The sequence below is a fragment of the Harpia harpyja genome, chromosome Z (assembly GCF_026419915.1).
Source record: "Harpia harpyja isolate bHarHar1 chromosome Z, bHarHar1 primary haplotype, whole genome shotgun sequence".
In the NCBI taxonomy this organism is placed as follows: domain Eukaryota; kingdom Metazoa; phylum Chordata; class Aves; order Accipitriformes; family Accipitridae; genus Harpia; species Harpia harpyja.
The window spans coordinates 28,293,970-28,313,700 of NC_068969.1; the positions used below are offsets into that span (position 1 = coordinate 28,293,970).

A 19,731-nucleotide genomic window follows, 5' to 3' on the forward strand; every position below is an offset into this window, starting at 1 on the left:
GCCGCTCCGGTCCCCACAGCTATCCCGGGGCACCCAGGGCGGAGCGGCTCCCCCTCACCTCCCGCCTTCCCCCTCAGCGATCGCGCCCGCGCCCCCTCCCGCCGGCCCTCAGCAACTGCCGCCCCAGCCTTCCCCCCCTCCCCGCCCACCGCGAGCCCCGCCCCCTCCGCGGTGACGCCACAGCGCCGTCCCGTCCCTCGCCGGGTATTCCGCCCCGCTGGGCCAATGGGCACGCCGCGGCTGCGCGTGGCGGGGATGGCGGGGACGGCGGCGGCGGGATGGTCGTAGTGACCGGTGGCAGCGGCAGCGGCGGCGGCGGCGGCGGCTGCTGCTGCTGCTGCTGCTGCTGCTGCTGCTGAGGGGTGGGTGGGGGGGTAGGGGGGTCGTAAGATGGCGGAGCTGCAGAAAGAGGAGCGCTACAGAGTGTCCTGCCGGAAAGAAGCGCAGAATGTCACGGTGATGCATGTCAAGCTGACCGAGACTGCCCTGCGAGCGCTGGAGAGGTACCAGGGCTGCAAGGTGAGAGGGGCGGGCGTGGGGTTCTGCGGGTTTACAGCGGGGGCGGGGGGGGTGGTGGTGTCTCCGCGGTGGGTCTGTCGTGTCTTGGGGGCGAGCATCCCCGCGTCGGACCCCACACACCCCATCCCGTTCCGCTACTCCTGTGGGGTCCCTCCCGCAGCATCCGCGGTGGCGGGTGTGCAGGTGCCGCGGCCGAAACCCCCACACCCCTCCCACACCCCTCTCGGGGTGGGGGTGGAGGACACGGACCTGCCGGGCAGGTCTGGGTCCCCACTCGTGCTCCGTGGGCTCCTCGGGAGGCAGCCGTCCCGGCGGAGGACGGGTCCGGAGCGGCGGGTGGAAGTTTGAGGGTGTTTGCGTGTTCTCCGCGCTCTGACACTTCGCAAACTTCCAGCAGCGCTCCGGCGTGCCTGCTGGCTAAAATGAATGAATTTCTCGTTACGGGTTCTTTTCGCAAGCCCTCGCCGAGCGCCGTCACGGCGGGGCAAGCAGCCCCGCAAGCGGGCAGCGGCAGGGATTTTGGTTTTTTAGGGATTTTCGAGGCTGTAAAAGGCTCGAAGGTTGCGTGCGTCCGCGCCGTGTTTAAAAGTGACTCGGGTATTTGATATTTGCAGTTGCAGCCGCCTTTCGCGGTGCCGGCATCCTTGCAGCTAATTTAAAGTCATTAATTGGAGGTGAGCGAGTGCTGCGCTCGGGAGAAGGGATGCGTTCCCGCAGCCGGCGGGATGCAGGTGGGACGCGCTGCTGGGATGGGAGCGCTTCACTTGTAGCGGAGCGTTAAGTGAGCTGAACTCTTGATCCTGGGTATTTCACACTGTAACGGGGGAGCAGAGATCCAGAAAGGTTGTGCGCACCTCGTGGAAGTGCGATATGGGATGTTGTGGTCTGAAAGCAGATGCTTTTGTGTATTCAAACATATGACAAGTTGGAAGTTGTGCTGACTGAAATAAAACTTCTTTTTTTACTGCAGGTAAATACATCTTGAGAGAGGTTTAATTATTTCTGATTTATGAAACAACTTGGGTAAATTATTTACCTGTGGTTTTTTCTAAACCAGGATCAATTTCCAAGTTCATGTAATTTTGTGTGAAAAATGAGTAGTACATGCCTAATCGTCAGGATATTGCGAACTGAATAAAGAGTGGTTTGCGGTCATTATGCTCAAGAAAATAATTTAAATTCTTTTCCCTATTTTGCTATTTCTTCTTCTCCCTAACTGCAAATGAGACTCCAACTCTTCCTGCAGGTCTGCTTTCTATAATCCGGTCCTGCTGAAGTTTGAATGTGCCATTTGAGCAGTGGCAAGTGGAAGAATAATGGAACATAAAAACTTCAAACTTTTGTTATTCTAGCCTCTGGAATTTCTGGGTTTAGAAAGGGTCATCTTTTAAACTATTCAACCAAATCACACATTTCTAACTTCTGCGCTGGCAGAAGAACCTCCTGTGGCACTGTTCGAGAAGTGATCCTCAGAGTTATCTTATTGCAGAGGCTTTTTGGTTTGTTTTATTAATATTTGACAAGAACGCCAGCATCGGGGGGAGGCATGAGGGAGGTGAGAATAGACTATCTCTTTCTGTTGTCTCCATTTTAAATAGGTCTGGCCATGATCTGCTAGCTCACACGTCTGTCCAGTGCTGGAGGAGGACAGGATTGATGGTCTGTAGCTGGTGATACCTTCCTTCTCTCTACCTTAATGCTCAGCTATGTTGCTGACCCATTTCAGTTCTGGCTGTGCAACTGAAGAATTTGCAATGAAGGCTTAAAATCAGCATTGCTGAGGACTGGGGAGTGCAATAAGGCGAATGCAAGGAAGGTAACCTACAGCTCTGCTGCTGCCTCTGTTCTGTGCTGGAAGGTCTTATCTGTGTAGCACAAGTAATATCGCAGAAAGCATGTAGAGGTGAGAAATCAGGATAACCCTCCAATGACCTGCTTGTCCCATCACCTGTAGAACCTGGGCAGCATGTAATCAGGCTCTGTATATTTAATTGCTTAACATTCAAATTTAAACAGTCTGCATAAAGAATGAAGCAGTCTCTCCTTGTTGTTACCTCTGCTAAGGGTTTTCTTAGCTGGCATGACAGCTAAAGAAAACTTGAAAGACTCTTAAGTTCTTACATTAAAAACATCTAACTTCACCTCCACCTTCAGAAATACAGAATAGAGATTGTACCTCTTCAGCAGGCCTGGTCTCTGCAGCTTAGTAGGTGAGTACAAATCCTGATTCCCTACTCGCTTTATGTGCTCTATCATCACGGCCTGGGGTCAACTGGCTTCAGATGACGGAGGACATTCTTGCCTAGATTTCGTTTGGCAATATTGAGCAGCATGCTTTAAGATCCTTGAGCATCATCTGTGGCAGTGTTAATTTAAAGCATGGCTCATTGGTTTTTTAAAACAAGTTCTATGTAGTAGGGGGTGATATTTTGGCTTTAGTTTAGTTAAGTGCTGTGGGTTGCCCTCAGAGGCCAGAGCTGCAGCTGCTCTGCAGAGGAGGTCCTGCTCTAAAATCAAGGCTGAGTCGTCCCTGCCCACCTCAGGCAGAGCCGTGCCTGCTGGTGGGACCACACTCTGGGGCTCAGCTGCTCTGGCATCTCACCACTACCAGGTGTGGCTTTGCTGGCCTGGTACATCACCTCCCTCCATCCCTTGTATTGCCCTCTGGGACTTTTTATGAACCAATTTATTTAGTTGTGAGCTTCTTTTATATTTTTTTTTTCCATGCTGGTGCGGTGCTGGATGCAGAAGCGTTAGAGCTAACGTGGTGAGAGGGCGCAGAGAGCACGTGGCCAGGATAAGTTGTGGGAGCAGAACCTTCGTTTTTCAGTGGCAGGTAACTGATTAGATTAGCTCAAGTTATAGCACGCAACTCCACCCTCTGTGCAGAAACTTTGCCCGGCAAAAAAACAAAAATCACTTTTTGCTGGCTTAGCTGTAAAGTTGGCTTACTGTATGATCCTCAGAAGCAGAATAAAGAGACAGGTTAAAGAGAAATTGAGTCGTTTTACTTTGGTGCACATGGAGCCTCTTATCTGGTTTGGCCACAGCATATAATTTCACTCTCACTGGTGGTGGCCTGACCTAATCTGCTGACTACTCTGAAGCCGATCAGAGAATACTGCGTGGAGTAGTGTTTGCAGAGAAGTGGGGACAGTGCTGCCTTCAACTGATGTGGCTTTTTGCAGGATTAATGTCTGTCTACAGTCATGTTTCAGCTGTGCTTCTCCAGGTAAAAGCAGCTGGAGGTGTATATTTTATTCTGCATGCTGTTAAAGCAAAGGTTTTGGCCTGTAAAATCTGAGCTTTTCAAACCAAAGGATAATTGTGACTCTTAGGAATCTGTTTTGCATTTAAGTTTTTATTTTTCAAACAGTTATTGGGATGTTCCAGCTGCAGAGTCAGTAAGCATATGAAATGCTACCTTTGCCTGATGTTCTCCCACTCTAAGCAATTGAAGTGGAGTCACAGGGCTCCGCCATATTTCGTTTACCAGGGTCAAATCTTCCTGTGGCTTGTATCTGCCTCAGGTGGCCAGGGTTTGGGCTGGGGGTTAGGAAACTAATTTGTTTGAAGGGTTTGGCCTTTTAGGGAGCTCTGGCAGTGTCCTGCGGCAAATGAGGATGTGCTTCGGCTCACAGATGGGGCAGATGTCTTAGGTTTTGCTTTTTTGCTTTTGAGGTCAGCTCTAAGGTAGACACCTCGTTAGTCTTTTCAAAACTGTAGCTTGCATGTCCCCACAGCTGTGCTGGATTTAGATTTAGGTGTGTAAGGATGGGCTCTGGCACCTGTGGTGGGGAGATGCTACCCTAGATGAGCAGCTGGGGAGTTGATGTGACACTTGGAGGGGGAACTCCAGATGATGACACAAGAAGACTGGGAAGATAAGGTCTAGGAAAAGAGAAAAAGCAGACTGGGGTTAACTGGGAGTGAAGAAGAAGACTGGAGCAGGAATTATTAGGAGCTCTGAGGAGGCAGCCGAGAGCTGAGGTCAGCTGGTTATCATCCCTCCTGTCTCCATGGAAGGGAATGGGGTGAACTGAGCTAGCAGTGAGCAACAGCATGGCTGGAAGTGGTTGAGGGAAGGTGCTGAAGGTAATCCTAGGAACAGGAGTGTGTGGGAGAGTCTGGTTCCTGCAGGGCATTTCCAGAGCCTACAGTGGAGCTGGGAGACCTCAAGGCATTCCATTCTGCTATCGGCACATAAATGAAAATCTGCCACTGGCACGCTTGCCACGAATATCTAAACTGCAGGAGAGTGATGTTCACTTCTGTGCAAAAGAAGGAATGTGCCTATGTGACATCTCTGTGGTTTTGCCTCCAAGTTGCCGATGGAGAGTTGATGGCAAGTTGTGTGTCTATTTTCGTTTGATTTCTTGAAATCTAAGATTGCATCACTCTTACTGTATGACGTGACTGATAATGCAGAGTTAATTGATTTGAGCAATATGAGTATTCATTATAAATGCATTTTCATCAATGACTGGTTGATTGTGAGATCTTTTGAACCTATTTTCTTATGGCAGCAAGGCCTGTGTGATGTCACTCTGCGTGTTTTTGTGTTGTTGCTAACTGCTGAGTCCGATTTCAAACAAATCTATTAGTGGGGGAAAAAATCTTAATCCCTATGGTTTCTTTGGGGTAGCTGGGTGGTAGCTATAGTTCTTCCAGTGGTATTGATGCATTACCTTCCTGCAGAATTCCTACCTCATCTAGCGTACAGGACGGCCCTGGATAAATCAGAGGTCTGGTATGAAGTGACTAAGACCTGTATCCTGTTTCAGATGTCAGAAGGTTGTGGCTGATGAGACATGGGACTGCAGGAAGAACTTAGGGCAGTAAAACACTGTCCTAGCAAATGTGATGGCTTGATCGTAGTGCCTTGCCTGCATCCTGCACAGGTGATCAGTAGAGATCTGACAACTGAGCTGAATGTCCAGAGTGAACTTTTGAGATGGCTTGAACTGATTTGAGGTTTCATGACCCCTGAAAAGGGAAAGTCCTGTTCCACTTCTTTCTATTGCAGAAAACTACCCATTTAACTATTTTGTGGCATGTCTTCTGGGTTAGCAAGTTGAATGAGGTTGTGGAAAAGACCGACAAGTGCTGGAGGGAATGGGTAGGGAAAGGAGCCGGACCTTCCTCTTCAGGCACTGTGGGCTCTTGAGCAGTTGACGGCCGCGCAGCAAGAATACAACTTTGTTTTACAATACAGCGAAGTAGATTTATTTGTCAGCTTCCCCAGGAGGGGAAGTCCCACCTTCTGAGCCAGCAGCTCCAGTGCTTTCCCTCTCCCAAGGCTGCTCCTGTCTGGCTGCAGGGCTGCAACATCAGTGCTGTGGCTCCAGGAGATGGGGTGAGCTGATGAGATGCACCCTGCCCATTCCCCTCAGCATCTGCATGCTACTTCTGCTTGCCTTGTCCCTGTGCCAGTGCTGGCAGTCCGGTTTTGGCATTGAGTGATCAAGCGCTCCCTTTGGCAGCATCCCTCATGTAGACTGCCACTGCTGTGTGCTGGTCATGGGTATAGTGAAGGGAACCACAAGCTACAGGTGAGAATATCAAGTGCCAACGAGTCTCAGTGAAAACCAGAAGTTGGGTTTTTCACATTTGACACCCAAAACTATCAGGTAACACAGATCATAGTCACCTCTTTCTGTTACTGCTTGTAAAATGGTAGTAATGCCCACTTACGGTGACTAGGAGGATAAACGCACTGGTATTTATGAAGTACTCTTGGGGTAACGATGAGCGCTGTGTCTTTAGGGTTTGTATAGTAACCAAGTTCTGGAGCTGTGTGCTAAGGTTTTTTCAATGTTTGGGGTTTTCCTGCTCACTGAGTACTGTCCAGATCATGTGAAGCCATCTTGTATGTAAAAAAAAGCCACCAACAAAATAATGTAGCTCCAAAACTAATAAGAATGGGTACACCAAAGGAGCCTAAATTCCTGTTGTATTTCCATATCCACTGTCAGAATAGCTCTGCCCACAACATGGTTGTTTCAATATATTACACCTCTGGAGGTCAGAGTTGGCTATCTGAACTTTGTTAAGTGCAGCCTGGCTCGCTGCTTCAGTTTCTCAGTCCTTGCAGCCGCTTGGAAGCGTGATGTGACTGATGTGCTCGCTGGAGTGTGTACATAAGGAGGGATCCTCTGTGGCAGTGCTACGCTGTCTGGAGTAATTTAATGGACTTCATCAGTGCAGGTAGTCTTTCCTTCCAAATGCTTTTTCTTCTTGTGAGGACACCTCTGTAATTGCTCAGCCTAAGTTGTGCTGATACATGGCCATGCTCTGAATTGACGAATGACTTTTTTGGGCTCAGTTGGCAGCTCCAAGCCCCAAGGCAGGGAAGAGAAGCTGCTGAAAGGAGGAGGAGGGGAGAGGGGAAATCCTTAGGATGGCATTGCCAGACAACACTGGTATCTTGTTCTAGCCTCCTCCTACATAATACAATGCTCTTTAAAAATTATCGAAGCATATGAAAAACTTTATTACACATCACAATCTCTAATGTGCTGATACAAAGGCATCTTCTGCTTACTCTGAGTCAACGTGCCTGAAAAACAGTAGATAATTAGCTTCACATACAAGGGTGGTGCCTTATAAATATCTGAGTTATTTGCAGTGTGCCATGTGTGTGCACAGATCTCAAGTCTTGTGAGCAGACGCAGTCCCTGCCCAAAGGTTATTAAGCAAAATAGTGGACCTGGAGGAGAAAGCTCTTGAGTTTTTGCCCCCCTGGGTTAGAGATTTAAGACCTGACTGTCACAGGTCCTCTAGCTAATTTTTTTTTTTTAACCAGTCCTGTGTAGGAGAACTTATTCCTTATCTTAAATAGAATCTTCAGATGCAAATAAAGAGTAATTACTTAAATGAAGTGTGCCTGGAGCTGTCTGTAGCATGGGTTTCAGCTGAGTTGACACCAGATTATTCCTACTCCTTAGTGAGGCGATGCATGTGTTGCTCCAGCTGTTTTGGGTGCTAACAGTTTTTCCAGGATCACTTCCTTGGATTAACTAGGTGGGACTCTAGAGTTTATGCCCTAGGTGTGGGATTGTAAGGTTTTCAAGTTTGCACTGTTCCAGAAGTTTTGGGCTGAACTGGCCAAACTGGCGAGAGCAGATTGGGACAAGGGGTCAGCTCACATGTTAGGTGAGAGATGAGATTGGCACCGGAGGAATGATGTGCAGAAGTGGGTCTGGCTTAGTGGTGGCTCTTCAGGGTGGAAGCAAGTCCACCTCTGATTTCCCAAGAGTCAATCCTGGAGTCAGTTTCACTTAACATGTTCTGCAGTGGCTTGGAGAAGGTACTGAGATGTCAAAGCTTGGAGGTGATGCTCGGATTTTTCAGGTGATCAGAAAGTGGTGCTGAGTTGGTCTGGAAAGATCTTGCCAAGCTGGATCGGTGCCAACAAAGGTGGCATATGGTTTTCACCATAGGTAAGGTAACATGTAGGGGAAAAATAAGCTCTGCACGACACGAAACTTGGAATGGGCAGTTGCAACTACAGAATAAGAGATCTTGGAGTTGCTATTTCCAGTACTCGGAAATAATTTGTTCAGTGTGCATCATCAGCCAGAATAGCTAGCAAAGAGCCAGGAACCATCTGGGAGGGCATTAAGGGTGATGGAGAGGGTCCTGTTGGTGCTGTGTAAAGTTCTTGGGCACCCACATTTTGAGTCCCCTGTGCAATCCTGGTTTGTGAGGGATGTGAGGGAGGAGAGCTGTCCTCTGCTTGCTCTCTCCAGCTGTAGCAACTGCCTTGCAAGGAGAGACCACGGAGACTGGGGCTCTCCACTGGGAGGTGAAGGATGCGGGGCTGTGGCTCAAGGAATCATAGGTGACGTGACAGTAGAGCTGATACTGCCCGTGTCTTGCAATACTGGAGGGAGAGGGCAGCTGATGGAACCAGCAGATAAAGGAAAGCGGGTGGGTGTGTTCACCTGTTGGATGGTGGACTTCTGCACCTTGCTCTCATAGGAGGCTGGGGACAGGCAGTAGCAGGGAGTTTGGGCAGGGACTACACTAATTCGTGGACAGCAAGTGTATAAATGGCTGCAGAACAGGAGTAACAAGGGATGCACCTTCTAACACCCCTAACAAGGGCAGGTGGTAGGGAGGTAAAAGGGGAATGGGCATCAAAAGTGGTGAGGCTCCTGGCCTTCTGCAGAGAGCCGCTTCTCTAAAGCTTCATGCTCTTTGCTGCAAGAAAAGAAATGCAGGAAAACGGGGTGATCCTGGGGGAGCAGAGGGAAGGGGGGTTTGGAGAAGTGCTTCCTGCATTTGAGTTGAAGCCTGAGGTCCATGTGGTGGTAGTTCAGAGCAGTCAGCTCGTTGGATGCGGGGGCTGACAGAAGGTTTGGCTGGAGGGCCAAGGTCCCCTGACCCACTCCCTGCCACAGCATCCTGCTGCTCCAGACCACCTGCCAGCGGGTAGGTGTGACCTTTCTGCTTGATGCCGAGCTAAATTCAGATTTTTTTTTAAATTGCACTTCCTCATGCTGAAGCAGGGGAGGCGACTGGTACACCAGCATGGTTTCTCCAGCTCGAAAACCAGCTTGTGTCAAATTCTGTGAGCCACTGCAAGAAGGTGGTGGCTGCTGCATGGTCCTATGCAATAATTGCATCAGGGTTTTGTGAATTGCCTTCATACGTTAATTTCTCTGTGGAGCACTAAACTTCATTCTGGAAAACCTCAGACAAGGGTTAGGATTCATAACTGTGTGCCAGACTTTGCATATGTAACTTGTCGCTTTTTTTTTTTAAATGAGTTTACTTGTATGTGCTGGTTAAGTGGACAGGTACATTACTAATGTCAAACTTGGCTGAATTCTAAAACTTTTAGGCTTTAAGTCAGAAGGTTTGTGGAGCAGACAAATATGCAGTGAGCCATTTCAGGGCTTAAGGTTGTATGTGTTGTTGGCTGCTGCATAACTTGAGATAGTGTATATAAGCCTCCGATCAAACAAGTGTAGTCATTTTTAAAGACCCCACCACCAATTCGTGTGGGAACTCCAGCTCTTCAGTGGTATTATTTCTGCCCGACCCCCTCTCTGGGACTTTGCGTCATCGGGTGATGCTCACAGGTGACGTTGAGCACTGGTGAAGCTCAGCTTCGTCACGCACTCCTGCTGCCTGCCCTCGGCCGGCTCCAGCACTCTCTGACACCTGTGTGAGCAGGTTCAGCTCATCACTAAGCCCAGCGTGGGGAGTTTTCTGCTGGATGAGTGAGGTGGATTTTATTGCAAAAGGGCGAGACAAGTGCAAGTGAAGGAGGAGGAACCTGTGGCTGGAGGGAGGAGAGGACAGGGGTTGAATCTAACTTGCCTTTCCAGTGATGCTGAGTCCTGAATGGCACCTAAACTTTAAGTCCATAAGCACTTGCTTTTGCTGGAATAAAGTCTGTATTAGTCAGGATTTCATCCTTTGGTGCAACTTGTTTAGTGTAAGTGTTTGCAGTGTGTTGGCAAACTCCCTGTAACACCCTGTGGACAAAGCCTAGCAAATTGAGCTCGTCAGCATAGCTGCCCTATGTTTTTGTGTCCAGCAGCATAATTTCAGGATTCAGTAAAGCTGAGCAAAGTCAGCATTGCTGCTAAAATGGGATATTCTTATCAGTGGGCTCCTGCTGGCACTGGTGGTGTTGCTGTTTGGGCTGTGTCGAGGAGCAGATCTGTCCATAAGCCAGCCTGTGACAGAAAAGTAGTTTCCAGCTAGGAAGCTCCTTGATTTTTTAATTTTTTTTTTTTTTTCCCCTTAACATTTGCAAGTCTTCATGGACTGCGGTGTCAGCACAGCAGCAGTGCAGGACACTTACATCCTCGCAGGTCAGGAACAGTCTGCGCTTGGTGCTGTGAAATGATAGAGACAAGGCGCAGGTGGCTTTTGTTATTTTTGGCCATATTGTGTATTTCCCTTGGCAGATATGTAGCTGAAGAAGTGAGGATTGTTTGGGGGAGCTCAGAAGTTTTTTGGAGCCAGTTTGATTGTGCTGCATGTCTTTTCGTCTTTAAGACATGTGCTAGCTGAAGTTAATTAGCTCAAGTTACGAGTGTAAGAGCAGAAGAGGGGTGCTATTCGCCTTCCTGAGGACAGCCGGGCTGTCCACACTGCTGGGAGCAACACAAAAGATGCTGTGGTGGGAAGCTTGGTTTCCAGTGTTGCAAGAGCTCCTGGCAGTACTGGTGGGTGCATGGGGGTCCGGGCAAAGAGCAGGTCATCTGTAACAGTGGGAAGCGATGGGGGCCTGAGCGTTGTCCTAATGAGGAAAGCCATCATTAGGAAGACCTTTTGAGTAGGCAGGTTGCCTTTGTTAATGACGCATCTCGAGCTGATACCCAGAACTCAAGTACATGTGAAAATCCTGTTATTGAATAGTCTTTTTGGAAACTAAGCCAATCCCAATATGTAAGCAACCAGGGTAGCAGGGCAGGGCTTGAGAGGGGGAAAGCACACTGTATTGGACTCCCACATTCAACGGTACTTTGGGCAGAAGAGGGGTTAGTTTTCCTTTCACTGCCAGCAGATACTGCTGTACAACTTTCAGAATTTTCTCAGTCTCCCCATGGCACGCTGTTGTCCTTGCTAAGCACAATAAAGCATCGGTTCTCGGGCTCCTTGGTGCTGAGTGGAGGAAACCCTGGGTGCTGCAAGGAGCCCAGACCTGCTGCTGAAGCCCTGGCTGCTGCTGCCCGGTGGGGTCTGCATCTTGGTATGGGCATGAGGAGCCTTACGGTTTGCTGTGGGATCATCCACCTTCTCTTTCTGCAGCGAATTAACTTCTGCCGGAGCACAAAGATTTGTCATTTTGCTTACATTCTACTTATTTTCTTTCTCTTGTAGGATCGTGTTTCTTCTCAACCTTCAATTCAATTTAAAGGATCCCAAGGGGTGAGTATTTTGTACTCTTGTTATGTTGGAAAATAAATGCAGTGTAGATTAACCACTTTCACTTATTTAAAAAAAAAAAAATCCTACAGAGATTGTTAAAATCTGCTTAATGCCAGATATGTTTCATTGTGTATTTACTTGAAAGTTGTAGCTGAAAGTGGAAGAGAATCATGCTTTAGGTATGCTTCTTTTTTATCTTACTTTTGTCACCTTTTAGCCTAAATTTGAAAGCCATGGAAATAAGTTGTAAGTCAACTGAGCAGTGCAAATTTAATATTTTTTAAATAGATGTTAAGCGGTTGGTTTCAAGGTGTGAAGCAGAACTGCAGTTTTGAGGGGTGGGGTTTTGCATACCACAGACTACTGGTGGTTCTTGACCCTTTTCTGAAACTAATAAAACAGAGTATTTCAAGCCTTTTGAAGAGTTGGAGGAAAATATGAGGAAATGCCTCCTAATGGCCACAGGTCCTGTTAAACAATCAGTCAGTGGTGCAAATTGGAGAACTAAAGCTGAAGGTAACATTAAAATACAGGCTATGATCTCTAAGTAGAATGATTTAAGGTTTTAGGTTTAATATTTAAACTTTAAGGGATGGCTAAAGTCTCATTTTTAAAGACTGAAGTATGGATTATGCTTTTTATGCTGTTAGACTTAATTCAGATCCATTAACTGATCCAGTTTTCCATGTAGCTGTGTGGTGCTGGTGTATAAATAGCCAGGAAGGGGCAAGAGAAGGATGAGTAAGGTCTTTATGCTGGTGTGAAGAGGTACTCCCGCCCACAGGTCTGAAACTACAGTCCTGGTCCAGCATCAGTTTGGCTGAAGGGTGCTCAGATGCTGGGACAATCATATCTATAATAAAGCTACTTGTGCAGACAAAAGTCTCTTAACTGCACTTGTAAGAAAATCCTTTGTCATTATAGCTTATTCGCAATTTAAACCATACTGGCAAATATTTAAACTACACTGGTGAAAGAGTTTCCTTACTCGAATGAATAACCATCTTAGTTGAGAGTCAGCCAAAATAGCTGTACCAGGAGAGAGTGGCTGGGAGCACAGATCAAATTAAATTTGTGCTGCCATCAAGAAGGAAGTTGCACTTGCTAATCTGGCTGGGAAGTAATCCAGTAAAACAGACTGGCCAGCCCCACCGATTAGCTTCCTGGCCTGCCGGCTGTGGCAGCAGGCACATGAGTGCTGCAAGGAATGGAGCAGGAGCCGAGTTCAAAATAAGCTCTCAGAGTATAAATAATTAACCTAGCTGTTAATCTGAAGTTCTGCAAGTAGTATGGTGTGAAAGAAAAATTACCAGGATGCTTTATCTACCCTGCACCCTCTCTTTCTCTGCAAAAGTTCATGTGCTGCTTTCTCCCATGCTCTCTAGTAGCAGTTTTAAAGCAGTAGTATGTGCGGTTTGAGATGTTACTAAGCTGGGAGAGACTTTGTTTCTCAGCTGTAAAAAGTCTGGGGGTTCTACCAAAAGCTGTCAAAATCTGGGGGTCACAAGACTGCTGAAGAGCCAAATGTTAACTTACAACGGTATCACCCTTGTTTCTATTAAAAAGTTAATCCAGGTATGTACTTTTTTATTATGAAACTCAACAGTAAGGTCTGCTTCCATGCTCTATGGGGTGGAAACATCTGCAGGGACTTTGCTGCTTGCTGCAGAAGCAATAATCTCTTATGGTACTTTTCAAATCTGTCCATAATTAAGGAAATGCAAACTAAGGAATTTATTGCAGGAGATTCCTAGATTCTAAGTCTTTGCAATAGGGAGAGAAATTTAAGGTAATTAAGGCAGATGGTAACTTAAAACAGGACATTTACTACTGTATATACAGTGGGAGAGAAATGGTTAGCTTGTTATTTGTGTATATTGTGCAGCCATGTTCTGAGTATTTCCAGAGTACACAAATTGCATGGCAGAGGACTGACCTGGCCCTTTGAAAAGCCTGCCTTCCTCTTCTGGACTGGTTTCCAGTAGGCGGTCTCTGGAGTGAAGAGTGTTCAAGGTGTATTTGTCAGTGCCAAGACGTTGCAGGTTACCTGTGGCAGCAAGATGTTTCCTTAAATGCTGCTGAAAGCAAATAGTAATTTTCTCTGTCTCTTGAGAGTACTTCCTCTGCAATTCAGGCAACTATCTAACTCCCAGCTGAGGATAAAATACTAGCATTACAAAAAAAAGCTTTTGTTTTTGTTTTTGTTTTTTTTAAATATTCCATCTCTAGTTACATACATTCTTGTCCCAGGCCTGTATGGCTGATAGGAGGGGCTGGAGTGGAGAAATAAAAGGAGCTTTCTGGCTTGGGGTGGTCTAGAGTTGCATTAGATGTGGGAACTGAGCAAAGGAGCCTTACACTGGAAGAGGCAAGGGAGGAGCTTTTATTTCATGTATATGTTTAACAAGAAGCTAAGATTGGTGTCAAAGGGGTTCTGCAGTCACTTTGCCAAAAAAGAAAAGCAAGCTTCATTTTTTTCTGTTGTACAGTAGGGTTGCTCTTAAGGGAACTGAAAAGTGTTGGAAGTACATAGATGGTGTCAGAAGGCACAATAGCAAATCCAGTGGTGCAGTAAGATGGTTTGCATTCAGTATGATAATAAATAATCTGTGTGTGCTGCATAGTTAGCCTCTAGATGCTGCTCTTCAGTACAAGAACCACTGAAACTGCACTGGAACAGTTTGAACAAAACACAGCTAAGAACTCTGAGATTTGTGAATTCATAAAATATCTGTGATTGTTAAAACAAACTTTTGCACCAGAGCACAAGTCAGCCCCTGGGAGGGAGAACTTTTCCTCCTGGAACATCTTACTCCCAAACACTCTGGATGATAACATCTGCTGGTGGCTGAGAGAGCTGGAGGACACTGAAGGACTGCAAGAAGTGGATCATTACAGTGATTCAGATTAATTTTTAAGAAATAGGTTGTAATTAAACACCTAGGCAGCCTGGAGAATGTAGCAGCTGTGCTGTGCTAGATACAATAGCCCTGAGGCATGTGAATATTGGCAATTAACTTGTAACACAGTAGGGATACCTTTAAAAAAAAAAGTCCAATTATAGTCCAATGTACTTCTGTAGAGGTAATTTTTCAAACAACCTTGCTTTCTCTGCTATGGCTTCCCTCCTGTATTTTTAACTTTCTCTGCTGTGTCCTGCAACTTTGCAAATACATTTCTTAAACAGAGACAAATTTGTGAAGTGTGCACCGTACCCACAGCTGACGACCTTGATCTCCGGCTGCGGCGCACATGCCTCCAGCTGCTGTGGGGCAGCCGCTGCGAGCTCACCTTCATCCAGTGAGCGTACAAAACCAGTTGCCGGCTTGGGGGAATTCAGCAGTATGCTGAATCTTTGGGCTCCAGTTTAGGGACAGTTGTTGCCTGCCTTGCTTTCTGTCCCTGTGCAAACCCTTTGGTCCTTGCGCTGGAGGAAGGTGCAGCAGCGTGGGTGTCGGGGACAGCAGTCGCAGCCCCCAGCTGAGGAGCTTTTCTGCAGCAGGTTGGTGACAAATTCCTGCTGGGTGGCAATGAAACCAGCATGGTGCCCAGCACTCAGGTGCACACGGGTGAGCTGGTGCGTGAAGGTGAGCTGCATGGATTTGTGGGAGCCGATATTAAGTTCTTAGAAAAACTGCTTATTAAGCAGACATTAAGTTCTTAGAAAAAAGGCCAGAGAGAAAGAAGGAAGGAGGGGCGAGAAGACTGAAACTAAAAGAATGTCTTCTCCCTTAAGGTTATCCATTTGTCTACATGTCAACATAATCAGTAAAATGTATGTATTTGAAATGGTTTTTGTGTAGTAAAATATTTAATATTTTTTGCAAGGCAGCCACATGTAGTCACATGATTTCTGTAGAAAGGCATCTTAATTTCTTTCTTGAAAGGGACATTGGGCACATTCTGTAGTATAGATCTAATGAAGGAGGAGGAGGAGGTTTAGTCCTTGAAGGAAACAGCATTTTACAAAAAGAATTCTAGTATTAAAATGAAAACAAATCAGCGCTGAGATTTTTCTCACGTTTAAGAGCAGTTTTTTGAAGTTTCAAATTAGTCATGTAGGTTTCTGGAGCACTTTTGTCTCCTTGAAGGTGCAGGCTGGAAATCTACATTAACACAGACAAAGAAACAAAGTTTTAAGCTTGGGAGCAAGCTCACCTGGGCAGAAGCCACTGTAGCAAAGATCCAAATCATACTATGGCAAAAATTGTCCCTCTTGGGATTTGTAAATGTGGAAGTTACATTGTCGTGGTTTAACTCCAGCCAGCAACTAAACACCACGCAGCCGCTCACTCACTCCCCCCCACCCAGTGGGATGGGGGAGAAAATCGGGAAAAGAAGCAAAACCCGTGGGTTGAGATAAGAACGGTTTAATAGAACAGAAAAGAAGAAACTAATAATGATAATGATAACACTAGTAAAATGACAACAGCAATAATGAAAGGATTGGAATGTACAAATGATGCGCAGTGCAATTGCTCACCACCCGCCGACCGACACCCAGCCAGTCCCCGAGAGGTGAATCCCTGCCCCCCCACTTCCCCGTTCCTATACTGGATGGGACGTCACATGGTCTGGAATACACCGTTGGCCAGTTTGGGTCAGGTGCCCTGGCTGTGTTTTGTGCCAACTTCTTGTGCCCCTCCAGCTTTCTCACTGGCTGGGCATGAGAAGCTGAAAAATCCTTGACATTAGTCTAAACGCTACTGAGCAACAACTGAAAACATCAGTGTTATCAACATTCTTCGCTCTGAACTCAAAACATAGCACTGTACCAGCTACTAGGAAGACAGTTAACTCTATCGCAGCTGAAACCAGGACAGTATCCACCCCTTATTCTATACCATTGACGTCATGCACAGTTCCCATACCTTTGGTTACATCCTGATCAATCATCACCTTTCCATCCCTTTAAGACATATGAGCAATGATATATATATATATTTATACACACACAGAGATATCATTCCTTTAGTTCATGGGTCATGTTCATAAAATGTTCATTGAGTTCATTTAGTTTCCGACTCTGGGCTCCATCTGTCATACCAGTCTTTCTGGGCAGGAGGGATGGTGCAAAGTCCTCTCAGTCGGTAGAGCAGGATTGGGCTTCAGTGCGGTGTGACGAGCAGGTGACATTTGGCGCAGCAGGAGGATGGTGTGCACCATTGGATTGTTGCATGCTGGAGTCAGTTCTGGTTCCATCACTACTGCGCTTTGCTCAGTTTTATCACAGTTCTTTTCTTGCTTGATCTAAGTGATTCTTACTATAGTACTATGGATATAGCACATAATTATAGTAAGGATAACATACAGTAGCAGGGTTATATAGCAACTAATATACAGTTTAATTCTGGCTGTTCTCACCTAAAATTAAATCCCCTTGAGGCACACATCGGACTTCCCCATCTTTTCGCATCACCCACCAAGTGCACCCAGGCCCTTGAGCAAAAGCAATCCCACGAATGGGTTTACCTTTGCCTGAGGCAGGAGTAACCCAGACTGTCTTCCCTAACATATTTTTTATGTGCACTACAGGGACTTTATCCCCTTCTACAGTATGTAAAAATTCTGACTGGGCAGGGCCACCCCGATTGGCAGATCCTCTGGTGTTGACTAACCAGGTGGCTTTTGCTAAATGTGTATCCCAATGTTTGAAAGTTCCACCCCCCATTGCTCTCAATGTAGTCTTTAACAGTCCATTGTATCGCTCAATTTTCCCAGAGGCTGGTGCATGGTAGGGGATATGATACACCCACTCAATGCCATGCTCTTTGGCCCAGGTGTCTATGAGGTTGTTTCGGAAATGAGTCCCGTTGTCTGACTCAATTCGTTCTGGGGTGCCATGTCGCCACAAGACTTGCTTTTCTAGGCCCAGGATAGTGTTCCGTGCGGTGGCATGGGGCACAGAATATGTTTCCAGCCATCCAGTGGTTGCTTCCACCATCGTGAGCACATAGCGCTTGCCTTGGCGAGTTTGTGGGAGTGTGATATAGTCAATCTGCCAGGCTTCTCCATATTTATATTTCAGCCATCGCCCTCCATACCACAGGGGCTTTAACCGCTTGGCTTGCTTAATTGCAGCACATGTTTCACATTCATGGATAACCTGTGCAATAGTGTCCATGGTCAAGTCCACCCCTCAGTCACGAGCCCATCTATATGTTGCATCTCTTCCCTGATGGCCTGAAGCATCATGGGCCCACCGAGCCATAAATAGCTCACCCTTATGTTGCCAGTCCAGGTCCACCTGAGCCACTTCAATCTTGGCAGCCTGATCCACCTGTTGGTTGTTTTGATGTTCTTCAGTGGCCCGACTCTTGGATATGTGAGCATCTACATGACGTACTTTTACAACCAGATTCTCTAGCCGGGATGCAATATCTTGCCACAGTGCGGCAGCCCAGATGGGTTTACCTCTGCGCTGCCAGTTGCTCTGCTTCCATTGCTGTAGCCACCCCCACAGGGCATTTGCCACCATCCATGAGTCAGTATAGAGATAGAGCACTGGCCACTTTTCTCTTTCAGCAATATCTAATGCTAGCTGGATGGCTTTCACCTCTGCAAACTGACTCGGTTCACCTTCTCCTTCAGCAGTTTCTGCAACTTGTCGTGTAGGACTCCATACGGCAGCTTTCCACCTCCAATGCTTTCCCACAATGCGACAGGATCCGTCAGTGAACAGGGCATATTGCCTCTCATTTTCTGGCAGTTTATTATACAGCGGGGCCTCTTCAGCACGTGCCACCTCCTCCTCTGGCGACATTCCAAAATCTTTGCCTTCTGGCCAGTCCGTGATCACTTCCAAAATTCCTGGGCGACTGGGGTTTCCTATGCGAGCCCGTTGTGTGATCAGTGCAATCCACTTACTCCACGTGGCATCAGTCGCGTGATGTGTAGAGGAGACCCTCCCTTTGAACATCCAGCCCAGCACTGGCAGTCGGGGTGCTAAGAGGAGCTGTGCCTCAGTACCAACCACTTCTGAGGCAGCTTGAACTCCTTCATATGCTGCCAATATCTCTTTTTCAGTTGGAGTATAGCGAGCTTCGGATCCCCGATATCCTCGACTCCAAAACCCCAGGGGTCGGCCTCGGGTCTCCCCAGGTGCTTTCTGCCAGAGGCTCCAGGTAGGGCCATTCTCCCCAGCTGCAGTATAGAGCACATTTTTAACATCTTGTCCTGTCCGGACTGGTCCAAGGGCTACTGCGTGAACAATCTCCCGTTTAATTTGTTCAAAGGCTTGTTGTTGCTCAGGGCCCCATTGAAAATCATTCTTCTTTCGGGTCACTTGATAGAGAGGGCTTACAATCAGACTGTAATTTGGAATATGCATTCTCCAAAACCCCACGACACCTAAGAAGGCCTGTGTTTCCTTTTTATTAGTTGGTGGAGACATAGCTGCTATTTTGTTAATCACATCCATTGGGATCTGACGACGCCCGTCTTGCCATTTTATTCCTAAAAACTGGATCTCCCGTGCAGGTCCCTTGACCTTACTTTCTTTTATGGCAAAACCGGCTTTCAGAAGGATTTGGATTATTTTCTTCCCTTTCTCAAAGACTTCTTCTGCCGTGTTGCCCCATACGATGATGTCATCAATGTATTGCAGGTGTTCCGGAGCTTCACCTTTTTCCAGTGCAGTCTGGATTAGTCCATGGCAAACGGTGGGGCTGTGTTTCCACCCCTGGGGCAATCGATTCCAAGTGTACTGGACACCCCTCCAAGTAAAGGCAAATTGTGGACGACACTCTGCTGCCAGAGGGATTGAGAAAAACGCATTAGCAATGTCAATTGTAGCATACCACTTGGCTGCCTTTGACTCTAGTTCGTATTGAAGTTCTAGCATATCTGGAACGGCAGCACTCAGCGGTGGCGTAACTTCATTCAGGCCGCGATAGTCAACTATTAGTCTCCACTCCCCATTAGACTTTCGCACGGGCCATATGGGACTATTAAAAGGTGAGCGAGTTTTGCTGATCACTCCTTGGCTCTCCAGTTGGCGAATCAACTTGTGGATGGGAATCAGAGAGTCTCGGTTGGTGCGATATTGCCGCCGGTGCACCGTCGTGGTAGCAATTGGTACTTGTTGTTCTTCAACCCTCAGCAACCCCACAATCGAAGGGTCTTGAGAGAGACCAGGCAGGGTAGACAGATGTTCCGTGCCCTCCGTCTCCAAGGCAGCTATACCAAAAGCCCATCGATACCCCTTTGGGTCCTTAAAATACCCTCTCCTGAGATAGTCTATGCCAAGGATGCACGGAGCCTCTGGACCAGTCACAATGGGGTGTTTCTGCCATTCATTCCCAGTTAGGCTTACTTCAG

The 19,731-nt window shown here is 47.1% G+C and overlaps 1 protein-coding gene across 1 annotated transcript in view; it reads left to right on the plus strand.

The window, feature by feature from the left end:
* Window positions 1–390: 390 nt before the first annotated feature.
* The window catches only part of ELL2 (elongation factor for RNA polymerase II 2), a 48,226-nt gene continuing 28,885 nt past the window's right edge, over window positions 391–19,731 (plus strand). Inside the window, exons 1-2 of the mRNA XM_052777532.1 lie at window positions 391–519; window positions 11,365–11,412. Of these exons, the coding sequence (XP_052633492.1) occupies window positions 391–519; window positions 11,365–11,412 (177 nt within the window). The remainder of the gene's footprint in view (window positions 520–11,364; window positions 11,413–19,731) is intronic.